At 42.8% G+C, this 26503-nt stretch overlaps 1 protein-coding gene across 2 annotated transcripts in view; it reads left to right on the top strand.

The window, feature by feature from the left end:
• mast2 (microtubule associated serine/threonine kinase 2) overlaps window positions 1-26405 on the top strand; it is a 227943-nt gene extending 201538 nt beyond the window's left edge. For both annotated transcript variants that reach the window (XM_034081341.1, XM_034081340.1), the window contains 21 exons: window positions 3563-3664; window positions 6399-6531; window positions 6620-6687; window positions 8856-8953; window positions 9219-9427; window positions 9509-9647; window positions 9915-10047; window positions 10430-10595; window positions 12074-12175; window positions 12385-12507; window positions 12601-12710; window positions 13411-13565; window positions 13846-13988; window positions 14451-14615; window positions 15208-15447; window positions 16272-16498; window positions 16835-16957; window positions 17491-17627; window positions 17717-17910; window positions 18710-19242; window positions 19753-26405. In XM_034081341.1, the coding sequence (XP_033937232.1) occupies window positions 3563-3664; window positions 6399-6531; window positions 6620-6687; window positions 8856-8953; window positions 9219-9427; window positions 9509-9647; window positions 9915-10047; window positions 10430-10595; window positions 12074-12175; window positions 12385-12507; window positions 12601-12710; window positions 13411-13565; window positions 13846-13988; window positions 14451-14615; window positions 15208-15447; window positions 16272-16498; window positions 16835-16957; window positions 17491-17627; window positions 17717-17910; window positions 18710-19242; window positions 19753-21291 (4839 nt within the window). In that variant the 3' untranslated portion in view covers window positions 21292-26405. The remainder of the gene's footprint in view (window positions 1-3562; window positions 3665-6398; window positions 6532-6619; window positions 6688-8855; window positions 8954-9218; window positions 9428-9508; window positions 9648-9914; window positions 10048-10429; window positions 10596-12073; window positions 12176-12384; window positions 12508-12600; window positions 12711-13410; window positions 13566-13845; window positions 13989-14450; window positions 14616-15207; window positions 15448-16271; window positions 16499-16834; window positions 16958-17490; window positions 17628-17716; window positions 17911-18709; window positions 19243-19752) is intronic.
• Window positions 26406-26503: the final 98 nt, after the last annotated feature.

Here is a 26503-nt window from a genome sequence, read left to right as displayed (position 1 = left end):
GTACTTTGTGTCGGATATTTTGTATAATTTTTTTGTTGAAACTAAATTAGCTTCTTTCAGCTTGTTACCGCATTTGAAATATTCCAAAAGATAATTAAGTGTGTTTCAGAGGTCGATGACGAATACATTAATTATTAAATCTTTTTGTAATCATTCAGCTGCTGTGGGTGTTTTTTGTCTGTAGCTGGTTAATAATTCAGACTTCTTAATGAGTCATCGGGCGATGTTCTACTGGTGGATCTGACAGTGTGATGTATACTTTTGGATCAGTTAATAATGAAGACGTAAATGGGCAAAATGCCTTTTAGAATATACTGAAAAAACATGTACAACATTTAGTGTCTTTAGATGATCTGCAACTGTCATTAGGATTTATGAATGGTGCCTTCACTGCTTGGTTGTGACATCTGTTGGTCATCCAGATGTTTCCGTCACCAGATATATAGATAGTCTGTTATGCTGGTGTTGCTTAAAGGGGCAGTTCACCAAGTGACAATGAAGACACTCTTGGTTTCCTTCAAGGGTTATAATATGGACATCTATTTTACAAAAAATGTAACTATATATATCATAGTATATAAGATAAAATAGATATGTTATATCTGAGCATTACATTAACCAACCATTCATTTAAATAATAATCTTAACCCTCAATCTAATAATCCTGTAGATGCAGACACAGAGATGTTGTAACAAACACACACATTGCTGTATACACAGTGAAAGAAAAGAGTCTCTTGACAAATGAAAACCATGTCCTGTCCCATGTTGACAGCCTTGGCTTGATTCCCTATGGTTCTGAGTTAGCAGTCAGTTAATGGAAGTGAACTGAATTTATTTTATGGAGGTCACAAGATGTCCACTTGTCTTTCTAGAAACGGTGTCAATGATTTGGGTGGCCTGACCCTTTTACCTTGGACTGGGAAAAACATCACATGTAACCATGTTTCTCTCTTTGTTTGTAACCCTGAAGTGTTGTTGTTGTGACAATGCCAAACCAACAGGACTCACACATCATTGTCCAAGATCACTTAGCAGGTGTTTTAGTTGTAAGACATGTCCATTTGTATGTCCACTACTTCTGCTCCTGACATGCCTCTGTCCTTTGCCTTTGTCCTTCTTCCTTATCCTTTTTCTTTATTCATCCATTTCTTGTTCCTCTCCTCATGTCATGACCCCATTACAGAGCTCGCAGGAGTCCTCCTCACCTCTCCTCCTTCTGTCCTCCTCTGCTCCTGCTCTCATCTTTAATCTCTCCTTCACCCCATCTCCTCCACCCCTCTCTTCTCACCACAGCACGTCTTCTCTTCATCTACCCTCATCCATCCCTGTCACAGGGGGGCCGTAGTGACCTGCCTGGCGGTCACTATGGCAACCTGCATCCAGGCCATCCCTTGCTGGAACCCCAGGGAGACCCTGTTAGACCCCTGTGGGTCACCTGAGGGCGAGGGAGAGGCAGATTGCAAACTCAGCTCTGGTGATCTGTCACGGCGATGTGTTGATGGTTCACTCTGAAGCCTCAGCATGTTTATCACACACAGCTGAACACATCTGGCTTTAATTGGCTCTTAGATGGACTCAGGTGGAAACATCACCTGCTTGGAGAAAGTGATGAGTGCTCCTGTCCTGGGTGTGGTCCACAATAGGTGACGTCACCTCTGGGGATGAGAGTAGCCTGTAGAACAATGGCACACGATGCTCGATCTGCGTGCATGTTGTGCATGTTTTCTGCGTAACAGTACAGTAGGTTCACTCTTGACCGGAACAGGTTTGTTTCCGTATAAAATGTTTGGTTGAAACCATAAGCATGAGTATATTTTGAATTCTCTGTGGTTTGGACCTAATCAATGTTTTCCACAAATATTTGTTTTAAATAAACTGTCACACAATTAAAGACAAAAAAACCTTACATTTATTGGCTAAAACTTATCAATTATATTAAATTTGTAAAATGTTTTATCAGGTGAATTCAATAGAAACCTATGACAAATCTTTCTCAATGCTATAATTGTATTTTTATACTTTTGTTTATCACTTTATCAGACAATGTGTCCTAAATATCAATATTGGGGACATGTTTTAAGACCAATTATTAGATTACCAAGTGGGAGATGATTATGTAAAGAAATTCACCAATAACAAATATAAACCACATCGCAAATCGCAGACAAAATGATCTCAAAGTTGACAAACAAATAAGACCAATATAATGGAAAACATTGCCTTAAAAGTCGGGAACAATAAAACACTAACATGAACAATGATAAGTTATAAATTAGGGATCCTGAATAATAATATATTCCATGTGCACCGACGCAATATATGTGTAATAAAGTAAAATCTACAGATTATATCAAACAGTACACATGCATATAGTTTATAGTTGATTAGGATCCCCATTAGCTGGTGCATAACAACAGCCATATGAGCTGTGGAAGCACATTTTCTATAGGTTAACCCCACCAGGGAATCTCTTCCACATTAGACATGCAGACTGTCACACACACACACACACACACACACACACACACACACACACACACACACACACACACACACACACACACACACACACACACACACACACACACACACACTATGACTGGTTAATTAGCCGCTGCGCTGTGGGGGTCCATTTCTCAGCTGTCCATTACTCACCGATCACTGGCCTGTAGACTCACCTCACACACACACACACACACTCTGTCTCCTTCACGCTTACATATATTCACCCTAATACATATTTAGCGTGCACATACAGTATACAGTATAGACCCCCCCTCCCCTTCAGGTTTCATTACAGATATGAATATTTCAGGAGGGGGTCTGGGCGTCTGTCAGCATGGCTCTGTTAGACAAACAGCCATGAGCTGCCCATGCTTTGTTTATGAACCCTGCCTCCACTCTGTTAGCCTGTCTGCCACACACATACAGTACATACATTATAGATACATACATACATGCTGCCTTCACACACACCCACATTTCCCCCCTGAGAGTGAGACATGTTTTACAGTGGGTGGTTTGTAATTGTTACAGCTTCCACTCTGCGCACCAACACGTACACACCCTTTACTTCCAGCCCATTTCTTCCCGCGGATCAGCGTTTGCTCCAGATGCGCTTCCAGTGGATTGCTGGGTAAATTGCTCTGTCCACACACTGACAGACATTTCACGGTGGATATCAGGAAGCGATGGCGGAGGTCGTTCTGATTTAGATTACCTCTCAGGTGTCACCGATGGAAGGACTCCAATGACCATTTGTCCTCAGACTGTTTGTCCTTCACTACACAAGACACATTTTCTGCACAGATTCAAGGTCAAACGTGCTTTCGTAGTGATAAATGATTAAGATATGATTAAAAATAATGAATAGATTCCGATATCTATCTATCGATAGATATGTCGAAGCTTCCATTAAAAACAGCTATTTAAGGACTTTCATTACAAGTGAAATCTCTCAAAAGAAAACAAAAATGTGAGAATAAAAAATGAAAAGAAGGTGAACTGTTTCTCCCATGTTAACTGTTCTACTGTTGTGTTATTGTCTTTGTGTGTCCAGGCTCACGAGCGCTCAGAGAGTGTGGAGGTGACCTTTGTCACGCAACTGGTCAGGAAGCTGATGATCATCATCGCCCGACCTGCGCGTCTGCTGGAGTGCCTGGTGAGAGGAACACGCCGTTGATTAAAACACACACAACGTCTGTCATTTACTTTGTAGCATGCTTCTCACCACTGCTACAGACTACAGGCTCCAGACTTCATTAGCATGCAAATCTCTGACTAAAGTGTCACTTGCATTGTGGGTATTTTAGCTGCCAGGTTTTGATAAAGCCTGGAATACTGTAAGTAAGAGGATATCCCTCTAATGCCTAATTGATTCTAATACTCTTAATTGATGGTCTTCTACTTCATAAATATATTTCTGCTGCGTTTCAGAGGAAAGCCTTTTACAGTTGACTGCACTACATTGATCTGACAGCTGGAGCTGGAAACACACAAAGCAGTTCAGCTTGTAAATGTGATTTTCCAGAATAAACTACAAACTGTAGTAAAAGTTAGCTCCACATTGGCCAACTGCGGCTTACGCAATGATACACCAGCATCAAATAGCCAATACGATAGATAGAAGATAGTCAAGATATATATCAGCGTAGTTGTTCCTATGTAATACTTACATGTATTTGTGTAATACAGGTAATACCTGAATTTGTATATAGGACTTGCACCAAATCAATCATATTCATATATCCCAATGTCATACAACACATATTTGCCTCAGCATGCTTTACAGATCAACAAACATGAATTAAAATAACAGAAATATAATAAAATAACAAGAACAAATGTAAACTATAATTGAATGAAATAAAATTACAACAAGAGAAATAGCATAACATCTAGGACCCAGGAGGAAGGAAGCTTGAAACCAGCCCTAACTACAGTATAGGCTTTATCAGGCAAGATAATATTTTTACATAATGATTGTGTTACTTTGTATCATAATGAACATACATGTATAGATTCATGCAAAAGGCAGAAAAGCTAGATTAAAGCATCAATAAGCGCAACATCTAAAAGAGGATATTTACAGCACAATTACACACACAAGTAAGCCTTATTGTAAATTAGACATACATCATTTTTATCTTGTGTCATGTTGATTAAGTGGAGAAATGGTGTTGTCTTGTTTTCGTACGTGCTTTAATCAGCCTGGCCCTGGTTGGTTGTCCTCACCAGCTGCATAGAGTCGTTTCACATTGTAATCACACGACTGCACCGTGGTGTAAATTAGTCCATTTGAAAGATTACGATGAAATAAATATGAACTGGAAATAGCTTTTTCGTATTGTAAAGCTTGACTCCACGCATGGTTAATAAACAATTTAGAGCTTCCTGCTCCCGGCTGTGAAATGATTCAACCACAGCAATTCATTTATGGACTTCCACTGAGCATTTTAAATCAGCCTGTATGTACACACACACACACACACACACACACACACACACACACGCAGTTTTGTATATGAATACCAGAGGCTCTTTCTCCTACCACCATGCAGAGCTCCATCAGTTTGTGTTATGATGGTGCACATATGTGGCCTATCAGGTGAATCTAACCTTGAGTGAGCCCTGAAAGGAGAGAAGGAAGGGAGGGGAAAACAACCAAGTGTAGAAGACAAGGGTAATTGGAGGAGCAGTGGAGGGTGAGGGAGGAGAGAAAAGGGGAGGAAAGAGAAGAGAAGAGGGGAGGTGTGGAATGCCCGGTGCTGACATTGGTACTTTTGACTAATCACATGCTGCTGAAGCTGTGACACCACACAGGATGGGTTTTTACAAATGAAAGCACACAGATAGAGGAGGGGGAGGGGCTGTGTGTTTACGTGTGTGTGTGTGTGTGTGTGTGTGTGTGTGTGTGTGTGTGTGTGTGTGTGTGTGTGTGTGTGTGTGTGTGTGTGTGTGTGTGTGTGTGTGTGTGTGTGTGTGTGTGTGTGTGTGTGTGTGTGTGTGTGTGTGTGTGTGTGTGTGTGTGTGTGTGTGTGTGTGTGTGTGTGTGTGTGTGTGTGTGTGTGTGTGTGTGTGTGTGTGTGTGTGTGTGTGTGTGTGGGGAACACCGGTGGTCTATATGTCTTTGTCAAAAAACATAGGAGTTAAATGGAACAAAAGTCCGTCCTCCTCTCATTCCTTTGTCCTTATCCCGTCACAGGTCCTTGAAAAGCCTGAAATGATATTGCCTGAAATGATATTGCCTGAAATGACGATATTCATGCATCTCAAACAGTACGGTGGTGGTCTTTGTTTTAGCTTGGAGGTTCAGCTCAGAATCTAAAATGGCGTGAGATAAATATAAAAACTGATAAGAGGATTTTCATTGCAATAAAAATGGGTCTATATGTTTTAATTGAAAAAGTTAAACTTGTTGTTTACTTGTTATTCTATTAAGCAATTAAGCAGTGACTGAGAGTTATCACAATTCAAGAACAAAAAGACAATTATTGGCAACTGTGATCATGCTCAATGCCATATTTCACATCTTGACGCCTTAAGGAGACAAGTATTAGGATATTAAAGATGCTCTTTAAAATACAATTATAATGTCTAAGACCACCACCACTGATACGGAATAAGATTAGGGCCACCAGATCCGACACTCATTTCAATTATTAGATTAAAGTCAGAATTCAGAATTGTGATTTTCAAGAAAGTTAGCAGAGACAGACTTGCCAACATGATGCAGCTGTCCAGTGTCTCATCTCATCACAACGAAATAAAAAGCCTTGAATCCAGCTAGATTTAAAAATGGAGTACTAAAACGTGACGCAACAAATTATTTCACAAGCTTAAATATTTGCCTTTAACTTTTCCCTTTGTCCCCCCCCCCCCCCTCTTGCCTGCAGGAGTTTGATCCTGAGGAGTTCTACCACTTGTTGGAGGCAGCAGAGGGCCATGCTAAAGAGGGCCAGGGCATCAAGACGGACATCCCCCGCTACATCATCAGCCAGCTGGGCCTCACCAGGGACCCCCTGGAGGGTAACGCACTCTCAAACTCAACATTTTATTATTATTTGTTATTATATTTCTGTCTCAGTGTGTAACTGATCCTTGTGTGTCTCTGTAGAAATGGCCCAGCTGAGCAGCTATGACAGCGGGAACCCAGAAACCCCAGAGACTGATGAGTCAGTGGATGTGAGTACTTCATCATATCATTATCACGTTTAATAGGTGTTGTGTCTGCAGTGGTGGACGAAGTACTCAGATTTGTTACTTTTGTAAAAGTAGCAATACTACATTATACACAACTACTTTGTTACAAGTTTGTCCTGCATTCAAAATCTTACTTAAGTAAAAGTATTAAAGTATCCTTATTGAAATATACTTTAGGTACCAACACTTAAAGGTGGGGTAGGTAAGTTTCAGAAACTGGCTCGAGTGCACTAAAATTTGAAAGAACACAGCCGAAAAGAATCCGCCCCTTCCTTCAGACTTCCTTACAGAGCACCTCCTCCAACACACATGAACGCGCACATGACGTCAGCAGACTGGTGAAAGTGGCCGCCTGTTGCAGGCGAGTCATTGAAGTACTGCTGCAATGCACGCCCAATGAGGGCACGAGATACATTTGTGCGTGCACGAGATGGAAGGCTGACAGACAGGGCGGCAATCAACCAATCAGCCGTAATACTGTAAAAAGTACAACCAATCTTTGGTTTGATTGGTTGTACTTTTTTACAGTATTACGGCTTCCACAGATTCTTTGTCAAAGCCCTTCAGATATTCATTGCTATCGGGATGTTAAGAGCATTCCATGGAATATAACAAAAAGTGTATCTCGAGCCGGTTTCTGAAACTTACCTACCCCACCTTTAAAGTACTCTTTATGCATAATGGCCCATTTCAGAATCATAAATATTGAGTTACTGGGTTACTATTGTGATTATTCATGTTTTTTTATCACAACTGGTATATGTAAAGTGAATTTGACTAACTTCATATACTGTTGCTGGATATCTTAACCTTTAAATATATGTAAAAGTTTATTTAAACATTGATTTATATTTTGTATTCGCTATTAATATAACCTAAAAAGTAACTAATAACAAAAGCTGTTAAGTAAATGTAATGGACTAAAAAGTACAATATTGGCTTCTAAAATGTAGTGGAGTAGAAGATACACAGGTAAAGTACCAGTACCTCCAAATTGTACTTAAGTACAGTACTTGAGTAAATGTACTTTGTTACTATCCACCACTGTATGTCTGTCAGCATTAAGTTCTAAAACACTCTTTCATTAAAGATGTTCTTACATGCATTCAATTATTTAGGGAAAATGGAAATATTCGAGGATGAGCCTCAGTTAAAGCACTAATAAACAAGGATGCTCCCCTTCTCCATCCCTTTATTAATTATGAACTTGTCTCATGTATAGGGATGGGTATCGTTAAGGTTTTAACGGTACTACTACTTTTATCGATACCGCTTATCGGTCCGGTCTTTTAACGGTACTCATATCGGTTCTTTTGGAGAAAAAAAGAAGGTAAACTAACTAAACAAATTGTGAACAAAACTAACATTGCTTTTTATTTAAATTAAATACATAATATTTCACATCAAAATAAACAACAATGTTTTAAGAAATCGTATTAAATAATGTGATGACAGAACTGTAAACAGAATAGCTGAAACATTAACAATAAATAACTCTGTTACCTCTAATCATTAACCCATGTTTGAATAATGAGTTAACTCCGTGGTGCTGCTAGCATACATAACACCTGACGTGGAAACGTTACTCGTGGACGGGGCTACAGCGCTGCTAGAAAGACAGTCGAACCCGGTGCATTTCTCCGTCTGAATGTGGTGCACTTTTTCTAAATGTTTAGACACATTGCTCGTGTTACCGCCCTTACATGCTAAACTCTTATTGCACTTTAGGCAACGAGCATTGTCCACACCGAGACGGGTACAGTTTAACCACACTTCGGAGCGCGTTCTCTCCGCCATGTGTGTGTGTTGCTGAATGTAGCAGCTGCGTGTGTGTAAACTGCCCCGCCCCCTCGCAAGCAGGCGGGGGAGAGAGAGAGATCTCTCGTCTGGATTGGAAAGATCGTAAATACTAAAAAGACGAATTTTGCACACTTTTTGCATATTAGAAACGGAGTTGGCGACACTAAAACTGCAATATAATGTTTGTGTAGTAATAATACATATATTTTTTACATGTCTCCAGTACCGATAAAAAGACCGTTAACGTCGGAGCTTAACGGTACCACGGTCTTTAATAATTCAGCCCCGGGGCCCGTTTAATACCGGGGCTCGGCACCCACCCCTACTCATGTATATCTGATGTGTTTCAGGGTCAAAGCACCACCATCCCGCCAGCTCCTCCTAAGACCAAACCCCCCCGAGAGGAAGACTTTGAAAACATCAAGCTCATCAGCAACGGGGCCTACGGGTGAGACAGCATGATATTCACATCTTCAGTATTCTAAAATGAATATTTAATTGCTGCATTACAACAACTTCCCTCAGCATGACTTGGTTTACCGCAATAACAAACAGACTGCATTAAGCAAAAAGTGTTTTATCTCTCTTCAGGGCCCTTTCCATAATGTTGTCAGATTGTAAAGAACAATCTGAGCCTGTCTGATGCACAATCCACTCAAAGAACATTCATTGTATGTAATTCTGAATTCTGATTCTGTGTTTCCCCTGTGCAGCACTGTGTTTCTGGTGCGTCACAAGGAGACCCGGCAGCGGTTCGCCATGAAGAAGATCAACAAGCAGAACCTGATCCTGAGGAACCAGATCCAACAGGCCTTCGTGGAGCGAGACATCCTGACGTTTGCTGAGAACCCCTTTGTGGTGTCCATGTTCTGCTCCTTCGAGACCAGAAGACACCTCTGCATGGTGATGGAGTACGTGGAGGGTAAGCTCAGTGTAGTGATATCTTTATCCTGTTGCCATGTGTAGAGGTTGTGTGGTGTTTAATGCGGAGCGTCCTGTGTAGGTGGAGACTGCGCCACGCTGCTGAAGAGTATCGGAGCCCTGCCGGTGGACATGGCTCGGATGTACTTTGCAGAGACCGTCCTCGCATTAGAGTATCTTCACAACTATGGCATCGTACACAGAGACCTCAAACCTGACAAGTAAGACACAAACACACACACACCAGCACACTGCCATTGAATGCCAATATTTTACCAAATGTGTTTTCTCATTATTTCGTAAATAAACCTTCCTCCTTTCTTTTATGTATATGTTTAAGAGATGGTTGTATTTGTTAAAGAATATGGATGCCACACCTACTGTAAGAAAGTAATGCTGAGTTCTATTTTAGTGTTATGAGTTCAAGTGATGGTGTTTTAGAGGCTTTTTTATGTTTGGAAATAATCTGTCCTTGTTCTCTCCTGCAGTCTTCTCATCACGTCCATGGGACACATTAAGCTGACAGACTTCGGTCTCTCAAAGATCGGTTTGATGAGTTTGACTACAAACATGTATGAAGGACACATCGAGAAAGACACCAGAGAGTTCCTTGATAAACAGGTACCAGCTCACTTGTTCACCTTTATTTGATGTCGTATTGTGGCGCAAAATAATGACATTTGCGACAGCTTTTTAAAATATCTTACAGTTTTCTGTGTGTTTTGTGAGGATTGTATAAAAAGGCAAACTTGCAGCTGAAAGGAAAGTAAAAAAGCTCATAGACATTTATTTTAGCCTGAGAGCTTACGCAGTTAGCTTGCCAACACGTTACAGGCACCTCTTCATTTCCCTCCTCCATAATAAAGCTGTCAGTAATTATGACAGTTCCACAGGTTTGCCCAGAGATATTGCAAAATCATGTCAATCTAATTAGTTTGCTTTGCCATCATATTCACAACTGCTTTTCCCAGCCTGATTTGACTGTGTGCTGATGCCCCTTCAGGTGTGTGGCACTCCAGAGTACATCGCCCCAGAGGTGATTCTGCGTCAGGGCTACGGCAAGCCGGTGGACTGGTGGGCCATGGGAGTCATCCTGTATGAGTTCCTGGTGGGCTGCGCTCCCTTCTTTGGAGACACACCAGAGGAGCTGTTTGGTCAGGTCATCAGTGGTGAGTAGCTGTACTACCACTTTCTTTTTGTCATGTGTGCAATCGGTTTACTCAGCAGCACTAACAGCAGACGGCCACTTTACAGCAGGAGAAATCTCAGAGAGAACTTAACGGAATTTGCATCCAGATTGGATTGGTACAAAAATACATTTATGCTCAATTAATGCTTATCACTTTACAATGTATTTATAATCCGTTAACGTTACCGGCTATATAAAAGTATTCTCCTTGATCCTTATATCTGTATTGTACATTTGCTGCTGTGACGCCGTTCATTTCCCTGCTGTGTGACGAATAAAGGCATTCTAATTCTTATCAATTATGGCAAATCTTGCTGCATGTAAGCAGTTAGCTTGCAAGCTAGAACAACTAGTTCCCTGGTCAAGCAAGTACTAGTAATCTAAACCAGTGTTTCCTGAGCTGGCAGTCTTGATGCAACCATGCGGTCACATTTGCGCTAATAAAAAAATATCAATAATTATACAATAACACACAGTAGTAATATATAATACGTTTTTAACAAGACTCCTCTAAACTACTACATATTTGTATATAAGTTCCTGTGAGCAGAATACACCACAGTGCAGAAAATATGTTGACGGTAAATGTATCTATACGATGGATGACCTCCTTACTGTAGTTCCTGTTCTCTGAGCAAGGCGTGTTTACAGTGTATCTGAATATTTCATGTTGGAGCCTGGGGGCTTCCAGGCTGACTTGATGAAATCATCAGAAATGGACAGTTGGAAATGTTTCTCGACAGCAGAGAAGCACGGGGTTGACATGCAGGGAATCAAATAAATTGTGATTCCTCCTCTGCGTTTTCTTTACTCCTTTGAATTCCCTTTGATGAAAGGGCAAGTCAATGGCCATAAACCTGTGTTGATCCCTGCATGCCTTTTTTATGAGCATCTGAGTCCGCCTCTCAATACAGCTGCACCGCGGTGATAAAGCACTCAGGGCCTCCTTGAGCGTGTTTTTATCTGTCTGCTGGATGTGTGCTAGTGAGGTGCATTGTGTAGGACACAACTCCAGGGTGCCATCACCAAATGTGTGTCATGAAGGAACAATACACTGCTAACACTAGCTGTAGCAAAGATAACATCACAGATAAACAACATATTGGTTGGGAAAAGATATGTTTGATAGGCAACAGCGTAAAGCTTTTTTGATTTCTGAAAAGAAACTACTGCTACAGCTACTGGTGTCAGGTGGTGGAATAAATACTTAAAAGGCGTTATTAGGCTTTTTGGGGTTTTCCATTTCCTGTTGTGTGTTATATAGGTTTGTGTGCATGTAAATGGTCTGCTAAAACTAAAATCCTAAAGTTCCCTCCGGAGAAATGCAAGCAGAGCGGAAGAGGTTGGGACCTATAGTTCCACTATATTGTTTCTCATTAGTCGCCTCAGTAATAAAGACACAACATGTCCATGTGTTTACGCTGTGTTTACGCTGTGTTTACGCTGTGTTTATGTTAGACGAGATCATCTGGCCGGAGGACGATGAAGCTCTACCTTTCGACGCTCAGGACCTCATCTGCAAACTGCTGAGACAAAATCCTTTGGAGAGACTGGGCACAGGTAACACACACGCTGACCAGGAACCTGTTTTACTTTGTCCGAAGTTTGAACCTGCTTGTGTTTGTGTTTGTCTCCAGCGAGTGTTTGGCCCAAAGCTGGTCAAATCTGATACTGAAACAGCTGATGTATGTTCTCATCTGTTTCTTCTCTTTCTTTGTTCCTTTACTTTTCACCCCCCCTGTTCTCCACCCTCTCCTTCATCTCCACAGGAAGTGCCTTTGAGGTGAAGCAGCACCAGTTCTTCACAGAGCTGGACTGGAACAGCCTGCTGAGGCAAAAGGCAGAGTTCATCCCCCAGCTGGAGTCTGAGGACGACACCAGCTACTTTGACAGTACGTCTCCCACCGATTCTTCCAGATCTCCCCCTCTCTCGTGCTCACACAGTTATCACCACACACAATAACCTGCTTGTTTGTGTCTCTCAGCTCGCTCTGACCGGTACCACCATGTAGATTCAGAGGATGAAGACGACACCAATGATGAAGAACCCGTGGAGATTCGACAGTTCTCATCCTGCTCACCTCGTTTCAGCAAGGTACAGATACATACATTCAAACTATCCACTGAAAGACCGATTGCATTTCAAAATAAAACGAATACATTTGCTCGGCCTCGCTCGGTTTGGTTAGGCCTTATTAGGCCCGGCTCACTTTAATGCTGCGCTTCCATTACAGTTTAGGAACTGGGGTAGTTAGTTACTATAGTAACGCAGTGTAGGCGGAGCCGTGACGTCATCTTTAATGAGCGCCCCAGAAAAACAACACAGCCGTTAGCTGTTAGCACTCAGAGCTCACAGCTCGTCATATCTGTTCAGAAACTAGACAAAAGTTAAACAAGTACAAACCACAGACTGTCTGTGTCATGGCGAATACAGTCGCTGGTTTATTTATGTCTGTATAGGCCGTTGTTGTGAGTGTGGACGGTCGGAGCATATATAACGTTAGCTTAGCCAAGCTCCATTTAGAAAACACGCATTTTAAAAGGGTTTTTCGCCTGCCGTCTGTCTGCAGACTTGTCAAAGCATTAATTCATGGTTTTTACTAACCGGTATCAGTATGTTGTTACTTCGGCATCATTTTGAAACTTAACATATATGTTATCTAAATAAAACAATATGACATCTTACTCTGTCATTCATATTTGTTCCCAAACATGAGTTGACAGGTTCAATAAGTCTGGCTTTAAAAGCCTATGGTGGGGAATGATAAAAATATGAAATGTCGTGTTGTGTTCAGGTGTACAGCAGCATGGAGCGTCTGTCCCTGCACGAGGAGAGGAGGACCCCCCCACCCACCAAACGCAGCCTCAGTGAGGAGGGAGGAGACCGTATGGACAGCCTGAGCGGGCTGAAGTCCAGAGATCGATCCTGGCTGGTGGGATCTCCAGAGATGTGAGGCCTCCATAAAACACACCTCATAGAAATAATAATACTAATACTTTTCAGATGGTCTTCTCCTGCATTTGTCTATTGATTCATCCAAAAAACAAGCTGGGATGTGAGAACTGTTGACTGGAACTACTGTAGATGTGTTATTTTACCTGATACTTACCTGCCAGTGAATTAGAAATGAATATGTTTTATAGTCATAGTAAAAGTCTTCTCAGTTGCTTTGCAGTATCTTAGATGTGTGTTCTCGTTTCTCAAATCCTCTCCTAATTTCCCTCCCCAGCCTGCGGAAGCGTCTCTCTGTCTCGGAGTCATCCCACACAGAAAGCGACTCCAGCCCCCCGCTGACCGTCCGGAGACGCTGCTGCTCCGCCATCATCGAGATGCCTCGCTTCGCCATCTCCTCAGAGGAAGAGGGAGGTCAAGGTACATTCTGACAGCCTGGAAGTCAATCATTGTCAGGAAGAAACTCTTCTTAGTTTCTAAGATAAAAGGGGAAACATTACAAGAAAGAAAGTCAGCAACAACAACATTGTTCAAAGTCTTATCACACAAAATAGTTTTCCCTCAACTGTTCTGAATTTAAAATCTCCAGTGTTATTCATTGTAAATGTATGTCCTTTTTCCTTCGTGTTAATTTACAACTTTATTCTTAAAGAATATCCTATTTTTTTCTGATACCTTTAAAACTTTAATCCTGGGAATTCTCAGAACCCCCCTTTCCTGGCTGCATATTAAACTTTATATATTAACCCACAATTACCCGAATTCGACATCATAAGAGAAACCCTGAAGTAGACACCAATAGATTCATATATTTTCTGAAAAAGAAATATAATGATCTGTAACTCAAATCCTGGATGTGTATCATTGGTTTCTCCGGTGCAGCTGGAAGCCGCAAGAGCCCCAGCCTGTTGGGTCTGAGTTCTTTGAGGGGCCCCCGGAGCGAGGAGTTGCCCCTCGCCATCCCAGAGCTCCCAGTGGAGCGAGAGCTGAAGCTGGAAGAGTCTCCCACCTCCGCCTCCAGTCAGCTCAGCAAGGCCACGCTCACACGTCAGTACAACACAACAGCAGACCATGACATAGCTACACATGTTGTTTTCAATGTAAAAGTCACTGTTTAGAACTAGCGCAGGGAAGGAATATTCTTTGGGTTCCATTCAAATGAAAAACCTGTTTAATTTGAATGAGGAATAACCATTGATCAAAACTGCAGCTTTACTGGATCAATACTTTTTTTTTTAGTGTGTCTCTAGGTTTTTTAAAGCTATTCTAATGTAAATTGAAAAATATATATTTTTACATATTATTAAGAGTTTTGAATTACATGTTTTTAGGTTCTTATGTTAATTTACTTTTACAGTACCATTTATATTGCACAGTCAGAATATAAATGGTATTGTAACCTCTCTGCCTGTCCTAACTTGACAAATCCACCTAAAACCTTCTGTATGATTTGTCGAAAAATACATTTGGAATATCTTGTTTGTTAATTTGTAATATCTGTAATCACCCTGATTATGTTAAATTATTTATTCCCTGAACTCTAATCAAATACAATTGTATTGTGTTAGACCAACATGTGCCATTAAAAACCAACAACCCTTATCCTGATCCTTCTCTCTCCCCTCCTCTCGTCCTGCAGCGGGTAGTTCAGGCGACGTGTTTGATCGTGGTCACAGACGTACCGTCAGTAACGGCGGACCCACTAAAGCTGCGACAGACAGCGACTCTCCGTCCACTCCCAGAGCCATCAGCGACCTGGCGGCGCGCAGGGCTCGCCACCGGCTGCTGTCGGGGGACACGCCCACATCCAGCTCCAGACCGCTCAACAAGGTCATCAAGTCAGCCTCTGCCACCACGCTGTCACTGATGATCCCTGCAGGTCAGTGTGTGGCCGGGAGCAGGGGGGGATACTGCTGCTGAATGCTGAGAGCCAGGATCATAGTCAATGTATTTTTCAAGTTTAAAGGGAAGTGTGGTTGTTTTCAATGGGGCTGAATGGAGTAGATGTTGGTTGCCACACTCCACGTTCAGAGAAAAAGCAAACAGTATTTTGGCCACCTGAAAAAAATTAAAAACATTGATATCGTTCCATTTTATACGATATTTTAAATATTTTAAACACTATCAGACGGTCCTTTTCAATGTTGAATTAAGTTGAGTCAGTGAACATATGGTTTCATTTCATTTCAAACCTTTATTTAACCAGGTGAATCCCATTGAGATCATCGATCTCTTTCTCAAGGGAGACCTCCTTATCTACAGAGTGTTAAATGAACACTCCGGATTCTACTGTGTATCTTTTACACTTTCTTTAAAGCAACCAGAATCCATTGACAAAAACAACAAGTGGTCTACTGCTGCTTTGTTTGGTTATTTGTCTTTAAAACAACAATATCACAAACTAGCTAACTGTTTGAGGCTGAGGTAGACTAGCCTCCCCAGGTTATTGCAAGGTCAAATCACTTTGTATGGATAAAGGCCTCGCACAACCCCACTTCAAATAATGTGAAAAAGCCCTTTAAAGTTCAGATTTCTCTGCACAAAAGATATTAACAATAAAGCAGCCCTTAAAGACAATAGAAACCGATGTTGGGATAATATTTAAGTGTGATCCTGGCTTGACTAGAAAAAGGAAGATCTAGGATTGTACTTTAAGAACACCATATTTCCACTATAACAAATGTCCATTATGTCTGTTCTTAGATCACCACGGAGCCTCTCCATTGGCCAGCCCAATGTCGCCGCACTCGCTGTCATCCAACCCCTCGTCACGTGATTCTTCCCCGAGCCGGGACCTGTCCCCGGCCGTGATCAACCCCAAGCCGGCCATCGTGATCCAAAAAGTGGGCAAGAAGTACGGCTTCACCCTGCGGGCCATCCGGGTGTACATGGGAGACTCCGACATCTACACCGTGCACCACATGGTCTGGGTGAGTCCCACAAGGAGACAAATATGGCGACAACAAATATGGATTCAACCAAATATTCTTTATTCAAATTAGCATATACTGTAAAATGACCTTTAAAAATAAAAGGGAAAGTATAGAAGATAAACAGTAACTAATATATATATATATATATATATATAATACTAATATTATATAAGTGTGTTGTTGTAAAGATGATCCAGATTAGCTTTAGTCAGTGTGTGTCAGGATGTGGGGATTCTTGTTGTTGACAGAAGATGGCAGTAAACAACAAGCTAAGCCCATAGGTCTTTCCCTGCCTTCTTCCCATTCGTCCTCTGACCATCTCTCTCTGTTCAGCATGTGGAGGAGGGGGGTCCGGCCCACGAGGCAGGGCTGAGGGAGGGAGACCTCATCACCCAGGTCAACGGAGAGGCGGTTCACGGTCTGGTTCACACAGAGGTGGTGGAGCTCATACTGAAGGTACACACAAACTGCTTTAAATTAAATTATGTTTTATGGAAAACACACAGTATTGATAAACAGACTCAGTGTACACCAAGTTATTTTATTTGTAATCTTGATTTTAGTCTTTTTCTTTTTTTATCAGGACATACAAATATTGTATTATTTGGTGCTTTTTATTAAAAACTAATGTTAGTTCAAATTAAAAAACATTGGTGGCATAAAAACATCCATCATGAAATAGTTTTCACTCCTGCCAGAAGTACTGACACTTCGTCATAAAGGTCTTGCATAACAGTAAAACATATTTAACATAATATAATTGTACACTTATGCCTTAATTAAGTTTTGTTTTTATTGATGTTCTTGTTGTTACTCTTTTCCTCATTCTATTACTAACAACATACATTTTTTTTATTATTTGCTATTTTTACGTATATAAAGTTAAAGTAAAACATATTACATACACATTTGTTTTACATAATTCAAATATACACCAACATCTAAGTAAGACACCTAAATCCAGATCTGTAATGCTCTCCGTCCCTCAGAGCGGTCCTAAAGTGTCCATTGCTGCCACTCCGTTTGAGAACACGTCCATAAAGGTCGGCCCTGCTCGGAAGACGGGTCAAAGGTCCAAGATGGCGAGACGTAATAAGAAGACAAAGACCAAGGAGGGACAGGACAGGTGAGACACACAGCTGTGTTGTATCAGACATCACTTTGTGTGTATGTCAAGCAGGGTCGTTGAGTAAGCTGTTGTGTTTTGTTTCTCAGTGCCAGCAAGAAGAGGACGTCTCTGTTCAGGAAGATCACCAAGCAGGCGTCTCTGCTGCACACCAGCCGCAGTCTGTCCTCTCTGAACCGCTCCCTGTCCTCTGGGGAGAGTGGCCCCGGTTCGCCCACACACAACCTGTCCCCACGGAGCCCCACACAGGGCTACAGGTCCACGCCAGACTCCGCCCACTCAGGTTAGAAACACTGTTCTGCAATGTTAACATTTTAACATGTATTCAATGGCTTTCAGGGACTGTATGATAAGTCATCTCATATGTGTAAACCTACTTTGTAATAACACTGATTCTGATGAGATTTGACAGTTTGAATGAAGATATTTAGCATGTATCCCTCATCAAGGGTACAACAGTGATTCTTGCAAAAAAGAAACATATTCTACATAAATGTAATTGTAAGGATAAAGAGTATAGCTACTTGTAATTGTTCGAATTATTGATTAAACTGTTTATTGCTTTCCTAATCATTATTAACTGTAGTGTTCTGGTCCATAACGTTTGAAACAGGTTGTTAAAAACCTTAGAAATGGAGTTTATAGTGATAAGACATGGAAAGAAAATAGCAAATGACATGTAATTATGCTTTTTTGTTACATATTTCATGTGTACAATCATAGCAATGGGAATAACTTGTCCAAAGCATATATCTAGCTTTAAATATTCAGAATAAATGGAAAAAATTGTTAGGTTGATTTTTTGTAATTATATTGTAAAAGCCCCTAACCCCAAACAATCATCCCTAAAAGGATGTATAATATATTGTAAAAAAAAGCTATGTATAATTTATGTATAACAATCTCTTATAATTGTAGATATCTGTACAATTTATTTTATAACTACATACATTTTTTGTACAAAGATACTGCCATCACATCTAATGTGTATTTGTTTGTAGCCTTTATTTAACCAGGTGAAAGCCCCTTGAGATCAAAAGAGATCTGCAATGTATTTATGAATGTACTTCCTGTCCCCTCAGTTGGGGGGAACTCCTCTCAGAGCAGCTCCCCCAGCTCCAGCGTCCCTAACTCCCCAGCGAGCTCCGGCCACATCAGGCCCAGCTCTCTGCATGGCCTCGCCCCCAAACTCCAGCGGCAGTACCGCTCCCCCCGACGCAAGTCCGCCGGCAACATCCCCCTCTCCCCTCTGGCCCGCACGCCCTCACCCACCCCTCAGAGCAGCTCGCCCCAGCGCTCCCCCTCCCCTCTGCCCTGCCACGCTCTGGCCCAGTCTGCGGTGGGTCAGTCGTTCCCCGTGAAGCTCCACTCCTCCCCTCCCCTGGTGAGGCAGATATCCAGGCCTAAGAGCGCAGAGCCTCCACGCTCTCCACTCCTCAAGAGGGTGCAGTCAGCTGAGAAGCTCGCCTCCTCCCTCGCTAACTCCCCCTCATCTCCCTCTGGCGTGACAGCGGGGGGAGCGTCTGTAACGAGCCGGAAACACAGTCTGGACATCTCACACTCAGAGTTTAAGAAAGAGATTCTGCAGAGGGAGCCCAGCCTAACGAGCCTACAGGTAGGACTTCATAACATACGTTGACAATATATTGATGCCATAATACTGTCTAAAATGTTTAACCTCTATTGATGATGGGCTTTACAAAGATTCTGATACTCTTCCAAAACGCAGTGGTTCTGCAATTTCGATGTATTGGACGAGGGCTATTTCTGCAGAAATGTGCATGACCGGGAAATAAAATACAAAGTTGAATCAATCTGTTTGATTTGGAACAACACACTCACCCGAGAATAATTTTCAGGCAACAAAGAAAAGTTAAATATTTACAGACAACACAACTTTTTCCAAACAAACAATTCTGTGTAGCTCATTGAAGCGAATTACATTTAAACCTGAAAGAACCTTTTCTGTTTGATGTTCTTCAAAAGGATCCAGCAACAGAGAAATCACCAACGACACAAACTAGTTTGTCATCTTATCAGTGTGTAGTTGCTGACTGAACTACTATATTGAAGGATTTCTACATTTTGTCATATCATTTTTGTTTCATCCCTCCCCCACCCTCAGGAGTCAGCCAGTGAGGGTCTGCTGTCCTCTGCCGGACGCGGCGTGGAGAAGGGCAGCCTGCAGAAACACTCCCCCTCATCCAGGAAGTTAGGGCGCCAGGAAGGGGACAGTTCCCTCAGCTCGGTGTCCGGCTCGCTGGGCCTGGCTCCCGGAAAGAGCAAGCTGAAGGACAAACTGTCCGCCATCCGGCAGGACAGAGCCGAGAGGAGAGAATCACTACAGAAGCAAGACGCCATCCACGAGGTGGACTCCTCAGAGGACGAGACAGATGAAGGCTCTGAGGACAGCCAGGACGGACGCAGGGGAGCGACCTTTACCCCCCCTCCCCTGCTGAGGCCCACCACTGTGAGAAGCGGGCCTGGAGGCACCCTGCCGTCCCTCTGCCTCTCACCCTGCACCCCTCATGCCACATTCTCCCACACGGGGCCCTCACAGGTAGGCAGGCCGACTCCTTTGCACACACTACCCTCCGTTTCAGAGACGAAGCCTGGACAGTTCGCCTCCCCTCTGGGAGTAAAGGACCCGAGGTCTGTCTCATCTGTAGAAGACAGCGTGAGACAAGAGAGGAAGGTTTTTGAGCCAAGTACAAAACCCATCCAGGGCCCCCTTCCCTTCTCCACCCCAGGCAGTGCATTCATCTCAGTCAACAAGGACACTTTCCTCAAGCCTGCTCCTCCATCGGACTTAAAGAGTCCCATGGTGAAGGCTGCACCATCTGATCCCAAATCAGAGGGACAAACCCTGGTCAGCACCAGGACCGCAGTCCCCTCTACCACAACCGTCACAAATACGACCAACTCCCGAAGCACCACAGACTCCAGACCCACCACCATCAGTACAGCAGACAGTTTAACCGCCGACAGCCAAGAGACCCGCCCCTCCTGCTCCTCTCCTGGTATCCCCAAAGAAAAGAAGGAGGCTGACAACCGGAGGCTTTGTGCTGCGGCTGCTGCAAGTCTGAGTGTGTCGCCCTCGTCCACTTCTGGCTCCAGCTCCTCCGCCAACTCCCCAGTCCCGCCCCCTGAGAGTACCGTGGACAAAGTTGTGTCCCAGCTGGCGACAGTAGCTAAGAGTGTTCTAGGTCCTGTCAAACTGAACGCCACGGCTGACAAGAGCCAGAAAGACCAGATACCATCCAGAGGTGGCACCCCAGAAGTCCCACCGTCTAGCCCCTTCTCATTTCCATCCAAAGGGCTACCGACCCCTCAGTCTCCCATCCTTGCAGGGTCCCAATCCAGACAAAAGACTGAGCAAGCTGCCCCCTTGACCACCTCGCAGACCAAACCTTTAACCCAGAAAGACTTTTCAGCCCTGCCATCTTTGTCATGCAAGGAAGTCCCAGAAAGGCCCGCATCAGGGTCTGAGGGTAGGGAGACCGCTGCTATGTGTCCATCTGCACAGAGGCTGGGCGCCGCAGCATCCTCTGCAGCAGCTGAGCCACAGCAGAAGAGGTCCGAGCCCCAGACGGCCACTGCCAACGCCACCAACGCCGTGTCCACCTCCTCACAACAAGACAAAGCAATCTGCAAGAAGACGTAGCAGCAGGAACCAAAATAGCAGATCACACAGCTCAGTGCTGGTTTGAGGTTTTAGAACTCACACAATCTGCATGTTTTGGAAGAAAACATATGAGTAACTTCTCATTCATCTGAGAGGTTGACTTTCAAAGAAAAAGAAAGGCGTAGAGAGGGTTGAGGAGCAAAGACAGATGCAGCAGTCCTAGTTTCATTCCAGTGCTCTCGGTGTTCTTGTGAGTTATGTTGGTGTCCTGTCCTCCTTGGTTTCTGCTTTCAGACTGAATGGCAATATGAGTTGGCAGGTTTTTTTCTCTTTCTGAAAACATGTACGGGGCTAGAAATAAAAAGCTCAGTGGTCCATGCACATACAATTTAAACCGTTGACACATCACACACACCTTCCTCGCTCTCGATCTCCTTGTGATGCCTCATTACTTTTCACCTTGATGTTTGGCAGAGTCTTCACGCATGTTCTACATACAGATCAGGACGTGCCTTACTGAACACACACTTGTTCCCCTCTTCCCTTCCCTCCTTGCCTGACAATGTCTACCCAGGCGAGACTTGAAAAAGATTGTATCTCAGCAATAAAGTGCAGCGTATGTTTAGCAATCTGTGCGAATGCATTACATTGTTTTAAATAGGACTTAATCTGTACCGTCAATGTACACTCAGCACCCAGATAACTAGGCCAAATCAAAGTCCACTCTAGATGTAGTCCCTCAGGCTCCGCACTGCAGGCCTGCGGCAGGGAGGTGTATCCCCTGAGCACGGACTCCAGGCGTGGTTATACAGTAGGATTGTTATTGATTATTGGGAATGTCAGGGCTAGATTCACTTGTGTCTGTGCTGAATTACCAAGTGTACACTAAGGCCCATGAATTACATTGAATCTACAGCCTATTCCTAAACTGTACCACTCTCATCACCCAGCTTTATGTTTAATGTCTGGATTGATCTAAGTTCTCCTAGATTTTTCAGTTCTTTTTCCACGGTCTAGCCATTCATCCCTAAGAGCTAGAACAGATTACATTCCTTCCAAGTTGAAAGCCTCCACTGCCTAGAAATGATAAACATTGTTCCTTTAGTTAAACATGTGACTACTAGCTCAAATGCTATCGCGTTGTGATTCAAATATTACATCTGGTTCCATGTTGGAAAACACCCAGACATGACATGAGCTCTGACGTTGAAGAAACTCTTCTTAGGGTTTACTCCTAGCTAGCTAGAGTAGCTAACCATCACTTCCATGTGTTGCTAGTGCCAGATAAAAAAGCATGCTAGCTCTAGTTAATGATTTTAGATTTGCTAAAAGATTAGCGCTTTGATAAACTATTAGAAAACACTCATATTTGACAAGCTAATTACTGGAATAAATATCCTTTTAAAACCCAAGCCTAGCATATTAGCATTAGCACACTTGCCCTCGCTTTAGTTCTTCTATATATACCACGTTAGCAGGCTTATCAAATGTGTTTTAACTCTGCACTTCAGATTTAGATTGCCCTTTACACGTGTTTTAGTTCCAAACACACGCATAGAAAGGAAGCCAAGGACTTGAACACTGATTTCTTGGTTTTATCGACACTCAGCTGAAGAACCGAAACTGAGCTTGCTTAGATTGACCGAGGTTATTTTAGAAAACATGTTTCGGTTGGACCACCGCCTTTTTATTTCTCGCCCCATCAGCCTCTGAAGGCTGCGGTAGTTTTATTTGGTATCTGGACCAACTTGCTGTGTTTTTTGCCTATAATCCTGTAAAGTCATCAGACTTGACTTTGTATATGTGTGTGAGAGGGAGAGAGCTTTGTTGATTTGTGCATGGTAATCTGTGTGTGTATGTTTATATATACAGATACACATGTGTATAAGAATATTTAAAGTTCTGTTTGCATCTGTTTTATACCCTGAGTGTGTGTCTGTGTGCGTGTGTCTTAGGATCACACCCTGCTACCTGTGTATGTGGCCGAGCCCTCTACGTGTCGGGCGTCAGGCTTTGCACAACACTTTTATCTCATTTGTCAAATGAAAGGCAAAGAATCACTAAAAGGAAAGCCGAAGGAGATTTGTGTCTGCTCACTGTTGTGTGTTGGGTTGGAGCTCACTACTGCTATCGCTAAAACTAAAGTGCAGTAAGCCTGTTAAAAACTATTTCTCATGTTTGTTATTTCTCGGATATATTATCTTTCATTTAGTCCGTTGTGATCCCGTTCCTGGTTCCTACTGTTCCTTTGAAGGCAAGATGTTTTATTTCGTTTTGGTTTATTTGACAGTTTTAAAGAATTTCATTGAATGCACACCGAGCCCAACCCCTGGTGTGAGTCCACTCGTGTTGTACATGTGAACGTGTTCTGAAAAGCAGGATGTTCCTGTGAGTTAAAGATGAACTGAACCTCCCTCAGTGGATCCCTTTTGTGTCACTGTCAGGAGATAAAGCAGAGCTCACCGATTTCAGTTGAACTAGACTAGAGCTTTCAGGCTCGGTTTGACAGACTCTGTTAGAGTGACATCAACGCTGACTGTGGCAATCTCTGTAATATGTTTACATGTTCTTGTTTTTGTATCTCAATGTGTGTTTTTGTGTCAATGGAACTTGTTGCCTGTAGCAATCAATCTCCTCTGACAGGCTAGGATAATTACCAATGACGTGTTTCGGTGACTCCTGACCTGTGAATATGTGGTGTGAGTATTTAGCTGTGTGATGAAGAGGTCACCTGTGATGGAGGGTGTGTAGAAGGGAGAGGATTCAGCGCACACATGTCAAAATCATCTCCGCTCTCGTGCATGTCGCCCCTCTCGTCTCATGGCGGCGCAGAATGGACTTAACAGGTGCGTCTGTAGAAATGATCAGCATGTAGGCTCATGGGAGAGGAAGCAAACTGTTGGACTTGGTAACATCTCAAGATGTATCTGCAGTTCTCTCCGGCCAATGATACGAGACGTTGAGACTAATCATTTTAAAACTGCTTCTGTCCGTTTGGGGCGTCGGATATGAAAAGTCCTGTTGATTAACCGACCACATTGGATGTTATTCACACAACACAAGCTTCTTGCCTCTCAGCGTGGTTTCACCAGGACAATTAGAAGACTATTTCAGAGACAAAAGAGGACAAAGTGGAACAAAATGTCAACAAATGTGTAGAGTCAGTCTGCAGGTTGTAATTGAGAGCGAGCACGGACAGATTAATAAGCACTGACTGAAGTTTTAGAGCATGCAAAGACACACACTGGTTTTTCTGTAGATGTGTGTGAGTAACAAGTCTGGCTGTAAATAATTGGCCGGTTTGGGTTTGTACCTGGTACGAGCTTGTTAAAAATCAAAGGTCATTCGGAATATGATACTTTGTGCTTTGTTGTACACATTCTAAGACTGGTGGCACCCAAGATCAGGCTGTTATACTTGAATCTGAAACTAAAACTAGAGCTGCAATATTATCAGCAGAACTTGATGTGTTGAATTACAAGTAAAGTCTATACAGAAATGCCAAAGATATGATAAAGGTCCTTTTTAGAAACGGTCTCTACACGTTTAGTTTAGTGACCCTTACCAAAAAGAAACAAATATTGACCATCATATTTCAATCAGATCCAAAATCGGTGCCTCGATAAAAGCACAATAACTCAGCTTGTTGCTTCATGATGTGTCCCTGTGTGCTCTTGAATCCTGACCAATTAAAACAGCCGGATTAATTCAAACCTGAAATTCGACTCTTGATCAATCATTTTGTCCCTCGATAATCTTTCAGTATGACTTTTTGTCGGTGCTTTAATCTCCACAGGCTGTCAGAGTTTCAGTTTTACATTCTGATGAAACACCGCTGTCCACTTCATCTGCAGATAATTGGAACCTGAGTGTGTTTGTGTGTAATCACACACACTCCAGTCCATCTGCTCGCAGCTGGTCGTCCTATTAGTGCTACACAGACAGCTGCCTCACACACACACACACACACACACACACACACACACACACACACACACACACACACACACACACACGCACAGATCAATACGTGTGCCATCTAATGCAGCGGTGCCAGTTTACCATCTCCTCTAACAGGATAAACACACACACATACTTACCCCACACACATACCTTCTCCCGAGTGTAAAGATGATGGTCTGGCCATCTGCTGGAGAGAGAAGCAAGTGTCAGGTTCCCTGGTGGAGTCATTAATCTCCAGCCCTGAGCCTGTTGACACACACACACGCGATGGCCCACTAAAACACTTCCCAGCATCCCTCAGGCTCGGTTCGGTCCGGTCAGTTCAGCAGTTTCACTGTTAGCAGTTTGTTCGGCCTGCAGCCTGTGTGTACCCATCATGCACCTCTGCTGCTCTGCGGCTGAGACCCACAAACCAGACACTGAGCTTCGTAAGTTCATGTAACGGCCTTGGGGTCGAATTGAATCTGTAATCAGTGCGAAAGTCGGGAATTGAGAGCATGCGCCTGGACATATCTGGTGGTATTATTGACATCAATTAATATCCATACATATTTGCGAATCCTGTTAAAACAGCTGCAGGAAGCTTTCAAATGGAAAGATAAAACATGTGTGCATTCTCTTACATTTATTACAGTTTTAAAACAACAGATTAAAAAAATCCCTGCCTGCTTGCAGATATCAAACCATGAATTACAGACTGATGGAAGGATCCGTTTTGTCACTAAGGAGCTTCCGTAAATCTCTCAATCTGAGCGTATAAAATAGCCAGCTCTGTCTGTGAGGCACATAGAGGATTCGGGTATGACAAGGTATGAGGTGAAGATACACACACACACACACACACACACATGTTCAGAAGCACGTTACAGGAGATGCAGTGATGTTTCGGTGTGCCGTCTGTTGAGCTCCTATCTGCCTCTGAGGGGTCGTGTGTGAGAAACGTTGACAGACTTGACTCTTGTCGATGAGGGCAGGATTTCCAAGCTGTGTTTTTGTGTTTTGTCTTTAAAGAGTAACGAAGAGGAGAAGGAAGATTCATCTGTGCACCGTTAAAGCTTGAGGACATTAAGAGAGAGAAAAAAAACATTGCCAGAGTAAAACCAGTGCAATATCTTTTAATTTTTTATTGTGGTAAAAGCATGTTGTTGTCAATCTTACCTTACAACAATAATAAAGGTTTTTTTTATGTACGTCTTGATTGTGATTTATGATGTTTTGTCTTTCACTGTGTTTTATCATCACCTTGTATGTGGCACATCCTTTTAACATCAAGGCACATATGTATGCC

This window comes from Pseudochaenichthys georgianus, chromosome 4, assembly GCF_902827115.2.
Source record: "Pseudochaenichthys georgianus chromosome 4, fPseGeo1.2, whole genome shotgun sequence".
NCBI lineage: Eukaryota > Metazoa > Chordata > Actinopteri > Perciformes > Channichthyidae > Pseudochaenichthys > Pseudochaenichthys georgianus.
The sequence above is the reverse complement of the archived record's forward strand: the minus strand, read 5'-3'. Positions and strand labels throughout refer to the sequence as shown.